General features: G+C 38.4%; 1 protein-coding gene across 10 annotated transcripts in view; it reads left to right on the top strand.

The window, feature by feature from the left end:
* lingo2 (leucine rich repeat and Ig domain containing 2) overlaps positions 1-12,736 on the top strand; it is a 241,994-nt gene extending 229,258 nt beyond the window's left edge. For all 10 annotated transcript variants that reach the window (XM_046030912.1, XM_046030916.1, XM_046030913.1 and 7 more), the window contains one exon: positions 9,785-12,736. In XM_046030912.1, coding sequence (XP_045886868.1) covers positions 9,797-11,638 — 1,842 coding nt within the window. In that variant the 5' untranslated portion in view covers positions 9,785-9,796 and the 3' untranslated portion in view covers positions 11,639-12,736. The remainder of the gene's footprint in view (positions 1-9,784) is intronic.
* The last annotated feature ends 5,356 nt before the right edge of the window (positions 12,737-18,092 follow it).

The following is an 18,092-nucleotide window of genomic DNA, read 5'->3' as shown; positions in this document are numbered from 1 at the left end:
TTAACACACGTCCTGTGATCAGATGTCCATTTTAACTCCTAAATTATAGCATTAGTTTACTTTCAGTAGCTCTTCTATGCCGTATGAGTCAAATGCTTCCCACAATCGAACCTCCAGGCTCATTGTTCAGCAAATGTTTATGTTCCCTGTATCCAACCATCTTTTTATCACCTTAGTTAGAGAATAAATTCACTGTAATATAATCAAGAGCTGTGTGTGTTGCCTATTTATAGTTCCTGCCAAGAGAATTGACCCTTTAGATATGAGACTGACTGACTGATTTAAGATAATTGAGCGATTATTAACTAACTGATCACTAGTAATAATTGTATAATTATTCAAAACTACCTAGAGGTCCGGAGACTCTAGGATTATAACAACTCCGGTGGTGCCCTTAAAGAGGAATTAAATAAAATGATTTTATGAATCTTAAAAATTCATAATTGGGTATCAATTCTCATAAATTTATTAAAATGCATAACTAATAAATTTAGGTCTACTACATTAGCTGTACTATTAATTTGAATAACAATTATCTTGTTTTGTTTAAAAATCCCAGAGATAAATACCAAGTCATGCTAATGACTAGACAAATGTTTCCTGGGAAGAGTCATTTTTTTATGGATTGTTTCGACGATGCCACAAGTGTTCCTTACGGTTATTTGATGATTGATTTTAAAGCTAAGACACCTGACGATTTCAGACTCAGAACTGACTTGCTTTCAGACCTGCCTGTTGTGTATGTGCCTAAGAGAAAGTAAATAAACATGTCTGATCGCATTAAAAGAAACCTGTCTTTACTGCAAACTTTGCAGTATCTCCATCTCAGAGAGTGAATATTATTAAATCTGCTTCACCAGACCTTTTGGTAGCGTTATGCGAAATAGCTTACAATGTTTTAAAAGGTAAAATTCCTTTAAATAAGACACAGTATCAAAATTAAAAAAGAGGAAGGCGGGATTAGACTGAAATTTAAAAAAAAAACATGCCAAAAAACAGCAGGAATAAAGCTTTTGGATAAAATGTCCTCCTCAGAAAACATATCTGCATGGACTGAACGTGGGGAGTTTGTGTTTAACGGTAATATTATTAAAGGGTCTCATGTGTATGATTTGATAAGAGGAGTGACTGCTTCTCACAACATGAGCAACGAGAATCTTCTCCTCTTATTACGGGACCACCATCTACACCTCTTGTTACCAGAGGGCATCGATTAGCAAACAATGAAACAAGTCCCTTTGTATCTCCTAAAATGCGATTGAGTGATTGGATAACTTTTTAATTGTATATCGTTATTGGTTTTAAATAAATACATAGAGACATAACTTTATCAATTCAAAGTGTTTTTATTTATATCACCAGAATAACAAAAAACATTGTCGTACACGTTTCAATCTATAAATCATTTTGATAATGAATGGCACACAACTTCTAATATTATTATACACATTTAAAAGAATCTGATACTTGGATACACTGGTTACATTCTGCATAACTTCACAACTTTGCACACCATAAAATCAATGCATGACCGTTTATTACTATATTTAGTCATTACATTGTCATAAGATAACCCTCTATCCATATGGTAAAGAAAAAACACACAATGCTGACCGCACACTACAGAATCCACATTTTGCACTTGTCTAACAGAATGTTGCGTGGACTTACAATTACTGTTGAGAAAGACAGAAAAGGATTCAGGAAAATGTGAGTATACCAGAGAGTTCCCAAAACTGTCAAAGAATGATCCCACACCCTGCTTGTCAATATAGATAGCGACCCAGTGTTGTTTACCACCAACATGGCGGGTCTCTTTTTAATAACTGAGGAAGCTGATCACTAGCAAAGTCTCCAAGAAAGACACCCTGCTTTACTACCTTATCAAGTACTTTTGACAATTCTGTCATATTCATACTATCGTTAAGTTAGAAAAAGTCAATGAGAACCTGTCTTATAGAGGATATCTCAATTATAGAATCATATGTGGTGTAAATAAACGCATTTATTATGCGTTGAAGCGGATTTCTAAAATTCTAACACTACCGTTTTTAATGAGCGACATATGGTCTCTACATCCATCATCAGGGCTCACGTTAAAACAGAACAGACTATATCCATTACAAAATTCGTAGCGGGTTATGGCCATAGAGTTGTTTTTAAGGTACTTTCCAGTTGCCGAGTACAATTAATGATACTCCCTGATGGCATTCCCTCTGGTAAAGTTGGGTTGAAAGGATTTTGAAGGATATTGTTGGCCGTCAACGTATAAACATAAAAACTCTATATCATAATGGTTAAATATAAATGGATTACACGCATAACTACCTGTAAACGCCTCACGATCTACAAATCCTACTTCAATAAATTTAGGTATTTGTCCCAAGAATATATTTTCTTGATTTCAAACACGAGTGCCCGTTGGGACGCTTAAATTTTTAAGACAGACTCTGTCTATAGGATATTTAACATTGCCATGCGTTAATGCCTTAGCATGCGCTAGCTTAACAGCCGAAGATAAGGTGACTTTCTTTACAAACAGGCTTGCTGACGTAATGTTAACCCGAAAGTCGTCTACAGTGTTGCGCATTAAGCAAAATTTGTTTTTAGCTCTTATGAATTTTATCTTGAGGTCTGCTCCATTTATCATTAACTTGTCTTGAAAAAACAAGTCAGAATGTAAAGGGGATATTAGCTCCACTACGCGGCCACCTTGTGTGTACTCCATTCTTTTAACTAGTCCCTCATTGTGTCCTCCAGCCGTTGCGTCGTCCATATGACCTGCTGTATCCATGCAAAATAGTCCAGATCCAAACTGTGTCTGCAGAGCGTCCTTTCCATAGTTCAAAAGGCACTCTATTATACCCCTTTAAGGATATGTGTTTGATGATTGCGTTATGAGTCGGTCCCCCAACGGTATGTCAACCTGTGAAAATACCGACCCCTCTTGACGTCTGTTCATGACATTAGTAATAATATCTGAAGCTATGTTTTTAGCAGCTGTCTTTAAATGAGGGGCAACAAATGTAAATCCTTTCTTGAGTAAGGGGAATGCTAATCTAAACAAACCCCTAAAGATACCCCCTAACCCTACACCATACTGAGCACCGAGCCCACTGTATCCTGGTAAGTCACCACCCACTTGGACTGTATAATAAGCAACGTACTTGTCCGCATTGTGAGCATATGGATGGTACATTTCTAATACTGATATTTTACGGGTCGAAAGTATAGCTTTATTATCATTTTGCCATACGTAAAAGGGATATGTTGATTCTGATCTGTCTTGAGAGAAATCTCGATACTATGTGAAAACTATGTGTTTTTTGCAGAGCCTCAGATAGTGTGGTCTGTCATAAGTATTTGTGATCATATGGTTGTTTGGCCCCAATATATGTACTATTCTTAAAAGAGGGACATAACTATCAACAATATCGGAATAAACAAACATATTATACATCCCTACGTTAACATCGGCAGGATGTGGCGCTAAATATGGCATCTGTGTCAACGCTGTGTTAGTTCGTGGCTGAGATCTAAATGTTGCAATTCCCTCGTGAGTTTTAAAAGCCACTCCGGGGATGAATCCCAACATTTGTTTTCCTTGAAACGTTAATTCTACGTCTCTCATTGGCAAAATGCTTACTCTGTTGGTAATATTGTTGTAATCAAACTCAATGTGAACCATGTCGTTTTCAGATAAACAACTGTTTAGTTCAGCTATTATCTGTGACATTGTTGTATAGAATCCCTGTGTCGCTGATAGAACTACCCTCTTGTTGGATTTTGGAACAACAAATTTTGAGTCTTCTGTTGAAAAAGATTTCCATGTTTTTGGATATTGTATTTCTATTAAACCCACCTCGTATGCTGATTTAAAGTGTAAAGGCTTGGATAGTTTCGTTCTAAAGTTTGCTATTGTATTGCTCAGGTAAAATAATGCAGACGAGTTGCTGGGCAGGGTGACAAAAAAAATCCTCTGTATCCATTATATATACATGCATTATTTATGTACATGTGTTTGTAAGCTGCTAAGGTAGCTGAATGACCTGTTTTTCCAAAATCCACGAGTTAAATTTATCTGGCCATCCGACCCATTTGACTAACACCATGTCCCGCCTTGTCTTTTCTTTCTAGATAAAATCTTTTCTATTTTAAATGTTTTGTTTTTATCTATAATAACTTTTTGCATCTCTTGCTCATAAAATGTTCCCTGTAATATTCAATATATCTACGTATCGTTTAGAATTATTGGCTGTTAGATAACGCCACATTTTAGATTTCAGAGTCCTGTTAAAGCGCTCTACTACAGATGCCTTAATCTCATTTGATGTGGTAGAGTGTACGATACTATTCATTTTCATTAACGCATCGAAATCTTTGTTTAAGAACTCTTTTCCCTCGTCTGTTTGAATTTTATGCGGTATTCTACCTTCAGCTTAGATATCTTTAAAGGATGCTGTGACGCATTTAACACTCTTACTCTTTAAACAACACACACGTGTGTTTTGAAAACAAATCTATACACGTTAATAAATAGCGTACCTCATCATTTTCAGCAGAATAAGCGGACATGTCAACTAGATCTAGCTGGAATTGCCAATCTATTTAATTCACTAAAACCTTGTTTCTCTTAAAATGCACTGGAGCCATCTTGTGTAGAGTATAGGCATCTTGCTTCATGAGCCAGTTTTCTACGTCTGAATCTGTGTACCGAACTCCGGTAGTGTCATATATGACCTTTTTAAGTTTTTCCTTGCCTCCGTAACCCCCTGCGTTTTCTGTCGCATAGTATATATTTCTCATCACCTCCTCCATGATCTTTGTTTCAAAGACTGATGCTTCAATGTCTGTGTTTAAGTATTTTATTTCCAATGACATACGCAACATATCCGTCAGCAATGATTACAAGTATACACTTTTTCCGAAAATCAGTACAAGCACCTATGTTTTTACAAACCAAAGATTCAGTTAAGCAATACATCACATCAGCAACATCGACATGTTGTTTTCTGGTTAGCATTAAAACACACAAATCAATGCTAAAAGTACAAAAACAAAACACATGACCCATATGAAACTCATTATCGTTCACAGGAAAAACATTTGCTATATCGAGTAGAGTAGATTTCACATCTGCATATTTATCCGCTGTCGTTTGCACCATGGTACGCCATCCCGAAGTCATTCATCTAACACATTCTGTCTGTTTGTCAAATCTAGAACAACATAGTGTCCTATCTGTGTCACATATCGCATTGTTAACAGCTTCACACAACAGTGCTCTCATCTTATACACGATGTTTTTAGTGTTGTTCCCCCTTCCAGATGTCCAGAGATTCCTTAACTATTGTGCTCACACTGTCCTCCACTCTAACTACCCATTTAAGCCAAGTGCATGTGTGAGGTTGTTTTCTGCTTTATTTATCTGTATAAGCGCAATACACACGTTTGTTTAGCTTTTTGCTGCAGTATGTCATATAAATAATAAGCTACGGTTACCTGTATAATACTGCTAGCAGTAGTGTTAGGAGATGTGTCCTTGTCGCAACAGTCCAGAGCGTCCAAACAGGCACCCTTAAACGGCTTGACCCTGCTCTTGTCCTCTTCTGATTTTTCTTCAGGAATGAGAAATGTTAAATGTCTTTTCCCCAGTTCTTTGCCATAGTCATCCACCCGTGAGTTATCGACGACATCATCCTGGAGTAATGGAAAATATTTAGGGGTGCTCGATAGATCCTCGCCCGCTGCACATGTCCTCGTAACTTGTTTGTTGTTCATCTTCCTTGTCCTCAGGACCAAAAAGTTTTCTTTTGATCCCTACATAACTAACATAAGGTTTATACCATCTGAATAATTTATCAATGTGCGAGAAGACTTCAAGGGTTCTATCCCATTCTCCCCACTGGACCACAAAGCCGGTCCTGAACCACGTCCCCACTCTTTAGACGTGATGGGGTAGCCTTTTTGTTGCTCTGTGGTCCCCATCCTTGCATTCTGAATGATAGAATCGTCCTTGCATGATCTAAAAAATATGTAGGATTCTGGATCGTAGACTTCAAGGTCTGTCTCTACACAGTAGAGCTCTCCAGGCACAGAGCCGCACCATTGTGTGGTATAGACTCCTTTTGAAGCACTCATATCTTTACAGACTTTGTTTCTGAAGTAATTCCAGTCTTTGGCTAAAAAACTAATGTGCAGTGTGCTTTCACGAAGAAAAATTTCATCAAGCTCTCTTGTATAAAGATGAACTGTTCCGTGCTCAAACAACAATCCTGACATTCTAAAATCTTATACTGCCCATTCATACTGAGGCCAAGCCTTTCGGTCCAGAAAATCAGCCAATGCTGTTGGGGGAGTCTTCTTTCTTGGAGCCATACTCATTGCAACATGATCTATAATTATACGTCGTTTTGGAGTCATTACTCCCAATTGATTACCTGTGACGTCCATGATTGTGATGCTGCAAAGATGGCGTTGTTGTTCTGCACGAAGATAGCTCTGTCCAATACGGATTCACCCAAAAATCGTTCAGTCACCCTGTTCCACGCTCTTGGTCAGATGTAAGTCAAAAAACTAGCCCACTATATATACAACTGACTGCTAAAGCCACTCCCAAACATCCGCTTTTAGAGGATAACACCGGACATCCCATATACACAAACCCCTTTTCACACCTGTCTTCACCTTTTGGTGATCAACCCCCACCACCGCTAATAGAGGATAAGGCCGGACGTGTCTAAATACCAACACCCATTTTCACACCCCATCTCTTTGTTGTTCAACCTCACTATGACCCCCAATCTTTTTTTATTTTTTTAATTTATTTATTTAAATTTATTTATTATTTTTTAAATATTTTTAATTTTTAATTTTATTAATACATTTTGATTAATTATTTTTTTTATTAATCAAAAATGTATTCACGTGCACGCCATTATTTACTACTGTGATCTAGCCTACATAATCTATGTGGACAAAAAAACACAAAATAAAAAACAGCAGTAACTGAAGCAATAACAGGTGTTTGTGAAGACAGTTTTTGCTCAGGCAATTAGTATGTTAGCATTAATGTTGAGCATAATATAAAAAGGTTTTGCTTTTTAATGCAGGGACTAAGGATTTAGCCTTACACTACTAATAAACTATTATAAAGCTGTTGAACACTGAAACAGGCCAGTGCAAATTTGGCAATGTTATACAAGTCAGCAGCAACTGAGAGCCAGTCATACGGTGCCCACTAACTGTAACAATAGAGCTTTATAGCAAACTGGGGACAAGGGAAAGTAAAGATACAAAAATGAAAACATCTATGAATATCAGTAACTGATACACATAGATGCCATGAACAAAAACAAATATTTACATTTACATTAAAAAGATCCATAAAACATATGCTAATGACACACACGAACACAAAGTCAGTGCATCACCATCTAGATGCTGTGTAACAGAAATAGACATAAGTGAAAATATCCAGTGACTTAACACATTGCCCATGTTTCATTTGTTAAGAGCACATGAATGTGGTGCCTGCATTTTGGTAAAATGAATTGTAAATGTATGAAAACAGTTAAATGTCTAGTTTTATTGTGCACATTGTCATACTTAATGCTGTGTTTCAATTTGTGATTTGTGTCACTTACAACTCACTTAGCTGACAAATGAGCGCTTGGTACTTAGCACTTTAAGCTACAGATTTTCCTTATATTGTCCATTTAATAGACTTTTTAGGTTTACATAATGTTTTCCTTTAGATAGATGTGCCATCATATTATCTTTGCACCATAATATCTTAGCATGTTAAGAGCCTGGAGAGAAATTCAAATTATTCCTCTCATTGGTTAAATTTAGCACAGCCCATGACACACCAAATGAAGCAGGGATGGTTTGCAATCGTTGCAACCTGTCACCCAGTCTGTTTGTGGCAAACAGTGCATTCAGGTCATATATCTGCTCATCTTCACGTGCTTATATGATACACTGTGAGCAAGTGCTTATGTGATATATATGAGTAGACCTATGCGTAACAAATAGATTTAAGATGGACCAGGCTGTGTTTTAACCAAGCGGCAACCTCCCAGACTAAAAAACGAAGCCAACACCGGTGCCAAAAGCTGCAGTTTGTCGAATGGCCACCTGAGGCTGGCTGAATAACCAGGTCAATCCCCATATGCCCCCATATTAAAATGCCGAACTTGGAATTAATTTTAAAGAACTCACCCATTTAAATTATATTAATGCTTAAAGTTCATAATTAGACTAGACACAGCAACCAGGCTTCATTTGGCCCACCCTAGATCCACCAACACTGCACCTCTTTGCCCATTTTTGGATTAGCCAAGAGTTAGGCGAGTCAGGCACTGCCAAGAAGGCAACAGCTGGAGCCACAATGAGCTTCACAATCGCTCTTCAGTGATCTATGGATGACAGCAGTCTTTGGTTTTAACCTTCTAAAGCCTGACACAAGAAATAATTATGTTTTTAAAACTAAGATGTTTCTTGAACCATTTAACAGAATTTTTTTAGTGTATCTACTGTATTTATAGCAGTACATATTATACATTTTAATCTATAATATTTAAGTCTACTTTATATGTCACTCCAGCATATCACTATGTATTAAATGCTATTATATCGATAATTTTTTTATTTTATTGACTTCTGGAAATAGTCTAGTGTTCCCACATTTGTGACTTGAAAAGTATATATATGTGTATATATACCCCACTCTAAATGTTGTATAAAGATACAACTGAATCTTTCATTCATTTCATTCATTTATAAATTTTTGCCCTGCACAAAATTGAAATTACTTGAGGCCATATCTGTCAGATTGAGTTTTGTTTGCCATTGGATTTATTGAATGGAGATGTACAATTTCCAGAATAAGTGATTTAATACATCTGAACTGGATTAAAAAATATTAATCATGAGACCTTTGTTAATTGGTTTTTGTGACCTTCATGATAATGCTTGTAATCAAAATCATAATATTCTTCCAACACTGAATAATGCGCTTCAACAATTTTTACTTGTTGATTGGGTTTGATCACATAGACCATGAACTGCAAAATGGGCCAAGCATTTTTTTCATGATTGATTTCTTTCATTCTGCCATTTTAGCCTGTTTGGGGTTGTTTCTTCCAGAAGATAGGGTGCAGTGTCTTTTTAATATTATCAGATAACAGAGACAGATAATTTGTGTGAAAAAACGAACACTGTCAAGTAAAGATGCAGCAAGTTTGGTAACCCTATGTTCATCTGGCTTAGATTTGCAGTAAACACTATCAAAAAAAGTTTTGTGAAATTGTTAAAACACCAAAATTGAAGTCATACAATTATTTTACTACAACAATTATTAAGATTTAGAGAAAATCAAAGTAACTGCAAACACTCACCAGCGTTGTTGTGCCTTGATGAGTATCCCATGGATGAAAGGAAAACAAAGACAGCAGACAGATTCAAATGATGGTGGAAAAAGGTAGATACATTCAAACATTAGGATATGTCCACCAAAATTTGAAGCCCAGTAGTTTAACTGTCCTGTATTTGGATAAATAACTACATGGGAAGAGAATGGCAAGAATGAGACATTTATTTGCGGCGAGGTCCGTCCAGTCTGTTGTCATTTTATACAAAACTAGTAAAGGCTATTTTTTCCTGCCACATTATTTGTAATATTAAGTCATTCTAAAGAAACCCAGCTACAATTAAGGTCCATCCTGAGTGGCTAACTAACCTCTTCCTTTCTCTCTTTGTTCTCTCCCTTTCTTTCTTGCAGAACCGTGACAGAATGGTGGACTGTATGAGCAAAGTCATGCTGCACACGGTTGTCTCATGCTGGCAACCATTCCTGGGACTGGCCCTTGTGGCTGTCTTTGTGAGTTCTACCCTGGGATGTCCCTCGCGCTGCGAGTGTTCGGCCCAGAGCAAGGCAGTTGTCTGTCACCGCAAGCGCATGCCCACCATCCCGGACGGCATCCCAACAGAGACCAGGATCCTGGACCTGAGTAAGAACAAGTTGACAATGATCAACCCTGATGACTTTGTTGCCTTCCCTGGGCTTGAGGAACTTGATCTCAGTGGAAATATTATCAGTTATGTTGAGCCTGGAGCTTTCAACGCCCTGTTTAACATGCACTTGCTTAGTCTCAAGAGCAATCGCATCAAACTCATTCCTCTGGGCGTCTTCACAGGCTTAACAAATCTTACCCGACTGGATATAAGTGACAACAAGATTGTGATCCTCCTGGATTACATGTTTCAGGACCTGCACAATCTAAAGTTTTTGGAAGTGGGTGACAATGATCTGGTTTACATTTCTCACCGTGCATTCAGTGGACTTTTAAGCCTGGAGATGCTAACCTTAGAGAGGTGCAACCTTACAGTTGTACCCACTGAGGCCCTTTCTCACCTGCACAACCTGGTCAGCCTCCATCTACGATACCTCAGCATCAGCACTTTGCATCCTTACTCATTCAAAAAGTTGTTTCGGCTGCGGAATTTAGAAATTGATAATTGGCCTTCACTAGACCATGTGCCGGCCAATACCCTGCACGGCCTCAACCTGACCAGCCTATTCATAACCAACACCAACTTGTCCTCCTTCCCATACCAAGCCCTGAAGCATCTGCCCTACCTAACACACCTCAACCTGTCCTACAACCGCATTAGGCACATTGAAGGGGGGATGCTGATGGAACTGGTCCGGCTTCAAGAGCTCCATTTGGTTGGAGCTCAGCTAACCGCCATTGAACCGTATGCCTTCCAGGGCCTGCGGGGACTCAGAGTCCTCAATGTCTCTCACAACAGACTGGATACACTGGAGAAGGGTGTTTTTCAGTCTCCTGAGACTCTGCAGGTTCTTCTGATTGACAACAACCCCTTGGTTTGCGACTGTCGTCTCATGTGGATCCTACAGAAAAGGCACTCCATCTTCTTTGGGGATTCACAGCCAGAGTGCAGCACACCTGAAGGTATTCGTGGCAGGCCTTTCAAGGAGTTTAAGGAGACTCTCCTGTCTTACTACGTGACATGTACCAAGCCAAAAATTCGTGAGAATAAAACTCAAACGATCACGGTGGATGAGGGCCAGCAGGCGATGCTGCGCTGCAATGCTGAGGGGACACCAAGACCCATTGTGTCCTGGTTGTCCCCACGTCGACGAGTTCTGACAAGTAGGAGCCATGGTAGGGTTACTGTCCACAACAATGGTACACTGGAGATCAAGTCAGCAGAGGTACAAGACAGCGGAGTGTACCTTTGCCTTGCCTCCAACACTGCTGGGAATGACACTCTGATGACTTCATTGGCGGTGAAAAGTCTGGGATCACTGTACGCTAACAGGACCCAGTACTACACGGATCCCAGCAATACCACTGCCAATGGGACGGCCGGTGTGACCCTCGGTTTAGACCTAAAGACTATTTTAGTGTCAACTGCTATGGGTTGTTTCACATTCCTGGGAGTGGTCTTGTTTTGTTTCCTGCTCCTTTTTGTTTGGAGCAGAGGGAAAGGAAAACATAAAAACAACATTGATGTTGAATATGTGCCTCGCTCAAAGTCTAACGGCACTAACGTTGACTCAGTAGAGGGACAAGCTGGTCCTCGTCGTTTTAACATGAAAATGATGTGACTTCTTATATAGAACCAAGATTCTGGATTGTGGAATTGCCCAAAGTACAATGTATTTTTATGAATATCAGACTACTGAACTTCCCACTGCACCAGGGAGAGTGGTAGTGAGTAAGTTTGGGGCATCATAACAAGATGAGCAGTACCTTATCTCACTCGATCTTGACATAATGCTTGGATACTGTGTTTCAAATACAGAAGATCGTAGTAGGAAATTCTCTTATGTAATTTCCAGCGGGAAACTTCTTCAACATGGATGAGGAGTGATAACTGCTGCTGCCATGGGGACCTGAAGGGAATAGGTGTCAGTTATCAGCTTTTTGAAATTTATATGTCCAAAAAGGACATTTCGTTTTGGGTTGGATCTACAGACTCTGCTGAACCATGTACAGTACAAATTTGTATCTAAGCTATTAACCTTCTTTGTTTAGTCTTGCGCCATGCTTATTCACTGAACAAATCAATGAAACAGACCACAATTTCCTATGTTCGATACATTGCATATGTGTACCTAATGCTTCATTATGTACATGTATGTACATATTCATTCAAAATAACTACTCATAGCAATATTCATGGGATGCATTAGCCAAAATTGATATACCCCATATGTTCAGCAAGAACTTTCTTTAGACTTTTGAAGTTTCCATGGATACAGGAAGGGCTTATATGGGTGATTATATGTCCCTGCTCCCCCAATTGACTCCTAAATATTAACAAATATATATTATTTATCAATGAAAATAGAAGAAAAAAGATTTTATTTATGAAAAATGTTGAGCAAATGTTTTGCAAAAATCAGTCCTCAAACACTGTTCAGGATCTAATATAACACTTGGATCATCATAAAGATGACCCAGTATTGGTCATAGTACCTACATGAACCACCTTTTTGTCCTATTTTTGTCTCTTTTTATTACTTTGACTGTACCTTTGCTGGTTGGCAAAATACATGTGTCAATTTTACTACAGTGACATTTGCATAATTTTCCCCAGTAGGAAATTTGGACTTTGTTGTGGTAGTTCCTCATTTTGTTGTTGAATCATTTAGATTGTGAAAACTTTAAAGTAAAGGTAAAAAAAAATGTATGTGAAATAAATGAAGATGTATTTGTAAAAGTGAGTCTGACTAAATGGCTAATAAGATACATAATGAAATGTTCTTCTCTTCAGCCTCATTGATGAGCATTAAAGTCTTATTTTGCATATTAAGTAAACAACATTATACTATTAACATTGCAACAATGAAATAAGGAATTTGAACAGTATTCATGAATCTTAATCTACAGAAACACACCTATGCGAAATAACATATCCAGTTGGTACAACATGAAATATGAGCTATGTTATTACTTATTCCATACTTATAAATAGCCATGGATGGGCAGTATTTATGATACATGTATTTAAAATATGTATTTCCAATACAAAATAGGATTTTGTCATTTGTAATTGAAATGGTGGATGAACACCTTCATATTTTGAATCAAAATACTTCAATGTTTTGTATTTTGTAGTTAAAAAATACTAGGGCTATCCCTGACTAAGGATTTACATAGTCAAATCAGAATTGTCAATAGTCTTGCCTATAGTTGACTGATTGTCGAATCACATGAGTGTCTGTGTGGCGGTGATTGCGCTGTACATTTAAACTGAGGCTTATTGACCCTTTTCTCTCTGCTCGGCTGCCATTCACTGGTCTTGTGCCAAGTTTTGTGTGCGCGCGTTCCTCACAACTAACTGTACATGCACATTGCGGTACTGTTTCAAAACGATATAATATTGTTTGTGTGGTTCATCAATGGTGATAAATGATCCAAATGTCCCGCGAGGTGCGGACACACCGGTGTCAACACCGGTGAAGCTGGGACTCCATCCCTTCAGCAGGTGTTCCTCTGCCACTACACACTATACACATTACGCCCACACATGCGCACTGACACCCCCTACCTTAAGGGTTAAGGTTACAATTTTTGGATTTATTCACGCACTTACAGTCCCCTCCAAAAGCATTGGAACGGTAAGGCAAATTCCTTTGTTTTTGTTGTTCACTGGAGATATTTGGGTTTAAGATCAAAAGATGAGTATGAGACGAGTTCAGAATTGAATTTCAGCTCTCATTTCCTGGTATTCACATCTAGATGTGTTAAACAACTCAGGACACACCACCCTTTGTTTGAAGCCACCCATTTTTCAAGTGAGCAAAACTATTTTAACATGTGACTGACAGATGTTTCTTGTTGCCCAGGTGTTGCCTTTTAGGTTGATTGTCCAAACATTAAATAGCTCTGCATGACTAGTCTAAGTTTTCATCCTTGATTCAAACCTATAAAGACTGCATTTCCTGTTAAAGAGGATAAAACAATATGAAGACCAGAGAGCTGTCTGTGGGAGAAAAGCAAGCCATTGTCAAGCTGAAAAAAGTCGATGAGAGTCTTTGGACAAACATTGGGCATAGCAAGCACAACAATTTGGAATGTCCTGAAAAAGAAAGAAACTACTGGTGTACTGAGCAACAGACGTCGGACAGGTCGGCCAAGGAAAACAACAGTAGTTGATGACAGAAATATCGTGAGAGCTGTGAAGAAGAATGAATTCAGAAGTGTACAGAAACATTTTGTCTGGCAGTTTACGGAGAAATGCATTGAAACTAATGGGAGGAAGTTTATCATGCAGCAGGACAATGACCCAAAGCACACTGCCAACAATACAAAGGACTTCATCAGGAGGAAAAAGTGGAAGGTTTTAGACTGGCCAAGTCAATCACCTGACCTTAACCCAATAGAGCATGCATTTCACCTCCTTAAGAGGAGACTGAAGGGAGAAACACCCCGAAACAAACAAGAACTGAAAGAAGCTGCGGTAAAAGCCTGGAATAGCATCACAAATGAAGAATGCAACAGTTTGGTGATGTCAGTGGGTCGCAGGCTTGAGGCAGTTATAGCAAGAGTTATGCCACCAAATATTAAATGTTATTTACTTTAAGATTATTTGTTCCATTACTTTTGCTCACATAAGAATGCCGTGGTCTAATACAAACAGTGATATGTCCTAAGTTGTTTAACCAGGGTTCCCGCGGCTCCTTAAAAAGTCTTAAAAGGTCATAAAATAAAATCAGGGAAGTTAAAGTCTTAAATTGTCTTAAATTTACCGTAAATTTGCTGTAGGTATTAAATTTGCCGATGGTGCGTTTAAGGCTAGTGGTAAAATTGTCACGCACAGTGCCTAAAACGCCTAGTTAGTGTGTATTTGTATGATTTTCTTTTAGTAATTGACAATGTGAGACCCTGCCATTAATATAACTCACGTTACGTTTACATTAGCTGCAGACACTGACGTCTGGCTGCCTATCATATTATCGTCAGTCGTGGCTGCAAGATTGGGAGACGCAAATGGCTGGAGGAAGATCCGATCGTTCTGTCTAGCTCAAACAACTGTAGCCTACATGACGTCCTCCTCTCAGGTCCAAAAATTTACTTTCTAAAGTATGTCTTTCACCGTGGTTTGTTTTCCTCCATGGATTATTTACCTCTCTGTAGCGGCACACCTGTGTAGTAGCTCGGCCGGAAAGTGAAAGAGAACCTTAAGTTCGGTCCGGCATCGTTTTCTTGCTAACTTTCTTTATAATGTGTAAGTTACTCTTTTCTTTTCTTTTAGTAGTTTATATTGCTTTATAGGGCTGTGATAGAAAAATCTTTATTTAATCATTATTTTTATTATTTTTGGTCCTGAAGAAACCAGATGGTTAATTGTGCTTTTAAACTTTTCTTTACGGTCAGAACATGACAAACACTTGATGCCAAACAGCAGCCTGGTATCAAACAGTTCATCACTTCACAAAGCTGAGATAAAACATTCAAAACAAAGAAAAATAAAATAAAATCTTTTTTCAGTCCCTTTTCCTCAAAAAAAAGAAAGTGCTAATTCGTTAGTGATTCAAATTAATTAAATCAAATATTTATTGAACATTTGTTATTGAGGAAGATTGTATCATGATAATTACCATTATTTTTTTATTGCCCAGCCCTAGTTCATGTTCACAAACAGACACGATCAGTTCCCCAAAAACCTGAGCATGATCAATAATTGGCACTGTTTGAGCATGTTTATGCACAACACTGAATGGACACACTGTCTAGACTCCTGTCAAACTTTTGGATTTTATGTGCAGAAGACTGCGGCCGATACATATTTCCGCCCAAGTAGTTGCTGTTTGTGGTTATCAAAGCATTTGCATCCATCTGGTCATGGTGTCCCTGACCACCTCCAGAGGTCGTTTTGCTGATTGGATCACAATCTGTCCTCAATGCGTCTTGGTTGCATTTACACCTGTACTTTCATGTGGTCAAGTGCTACCCGATCACAGTCCGATCACCAAAAATACATTTTAATGCCGGGTGTAAACAGCCTCTATGTTCCCTGATTTGGAATATGCAAAGTCTTTCACATGTGGTGAAAATAAAACTGCCAAATGTGGCATTGCGTCGTTCATTAAGAAATCAAACGCGCATCTCTTTTTTTTTAGATTTGAGGTCTTAAATTTATATTTGTTGAGGTCTTAAAACATCTTAAAAAGCATTAAATTTGACTTTCAAATGGTGCAAGAACCCTGTTAACACATTTAGATGTAGGAAATAAAAGCTGACATTCTGAACTCTTGTCTCATACTCATCTTTTGATCTTCGACCCAAATGTCTTCAGTGAACAACAAAACAAAGGAATTTGCCTTCCCGTTCCAATACTTTTGGAGGGGATTGTACATTTTTTTTATATTTAGTACACCATTTTTTACAACATTTATTAAAAGCTTCTTTCTTTTCACATTTTTATTTACAGCATTATATGTTGAAGTGTATATTGTAATAGGCAGCAAATTGACTTATTGGGAGAAAACTGGTAGTTCTATTTAAAATCAGACATTGAGCACCCCAAACGCCGTTGCGAAGCTTCAGCTGTGAGATTGACAGTCAAATCAGGCTCCTTCCATTGAAGCATCAAATCTTTGACTATTCGGGGTCAGCCCTAAAAAGTGTACGTGACATCGTAAAAATGCTGCTACTGATTGGTGCCTTTTAGCATAAAATGCTATAATTAACAGTTCCTGTAAAATTTTGGTGTCCGTTTTAGTAGCCTTTGCTAAATCGTTTACAAATTTACGTAATGTTAATAACTATTTGACCGGAGTAGCAGCCCGAACAGTTAACGCTGTTTGCTAAGGTCCAATATTATGCAAAACATACTTTTTCATGTCTTTTCAACATGATGTGTCCCTGGTGTGTCTAAACTCCCAAACTGTGAGAAAAAAAATCTCTTTTTCTCCTGCTCAGTTTTTCAGTAAATGTGTGTGCAAACACGCCGTTTGAATTTGGCTCCTTTCTTGATGTCATGGAGGAGTCTGCGAAGCACAGGACCTCACTATCCCTTCAGGGAAGTAGATGGCCCAGCACATGTACTTAATACACCACTCTCTGCCATGTCTCCACTTTCCACAACAACACATCACCAAGCAGTCATTCCATCGCTGGACTAGATATGACTTTACTGTGATTTATTGTGAACAGCTTGTTTTGCCTATGGCTTCTTCAAGTTCACTCAGTGGTTAAATTATTTAGTTAAAATTTTCTGGCTTTCCCTCTGATATCTTCCGGCAGCTCTCTGATATAATTTCCTACTGCTAACTGTAGCTGCAGTTATCAGCTGACTCTGCTCAACTGGGCGCTCCCAGCAGTCCAAAGCTCCTGTACTAACATTTGAGGTGTTAACACCCTGGGAGCACCAAGCTTCCAGTCTGGGCAGAGTGAGCTAACAGCACGACAAGCTGCATGGCTAACTAGCTAATGGCAGTTACCATTAGCTAAAGTAACTGCTAACAACAAGTAAATAGTCTGTCCATCAGGAAACTCCTTAAATCACAGAATGTTGTGGCAGAACAGCTGGAGGACATCAGAGGGAAAAACAGAAAATATTTTCTCCATTAAATATAATCCAGTTTTACTAAAATGAATTTATAAAGAGAGAGAGTTGTTTTTGTACAGTAATCAGTGAGGCCTATGCTGTCTCAATTGCACCCTTCCATACATACAATTACAATGTTGAGTGCATTCACATGACAAGTATGGCAAAATGCAGGGCACTATGAGCACCCTGATGGTACACTCAAAAGGTTGAGTGTGGAACGCTGGACACTTTTCCCCTTCAATGGTTGCCATCGTGGCTCCATTGCGAAAGGGGAGGGATCAGCCAACCTATTTTTGTGAAAATGGCGTCCAAGGAAGCTGGAGCGATTGCGGCTGTAAAAGTACAATTACGTTCATTTTTAATAAAATTGAATTGAAGTCAAGTGAGCAAACCAGTCGGCAGATATTTTGGCAGGTGACAATCACGGTCAAATGTGGGCGATAATGATCTGCCCGGTTACAATTCGCCATTAAAAAGAATAAGCGGTGAAATGTTTT

This window comes from Micropterus dolomieu, linkage group LG19 (assembly GCF_021292245.1).
Source record: "Micropterus dolomieu isolate WLL.071019.BEF.003 ecotype Adirondacks linkage group LG19, ASM2129224v1, whole genome shotgun sequence".
Taxonomy (NCBI): domain Eukaryota; kingdom Metazoa; phylum Chordata; class Actinopteri; order Centrarchiformes; family Centrarchidae; genus Micropterus; species Micropterus dolomieu.
Note: the sequence above shows the minus strand (reverse complement) of the source record. Positions and strands in the feature narration are given on the sequence as shown.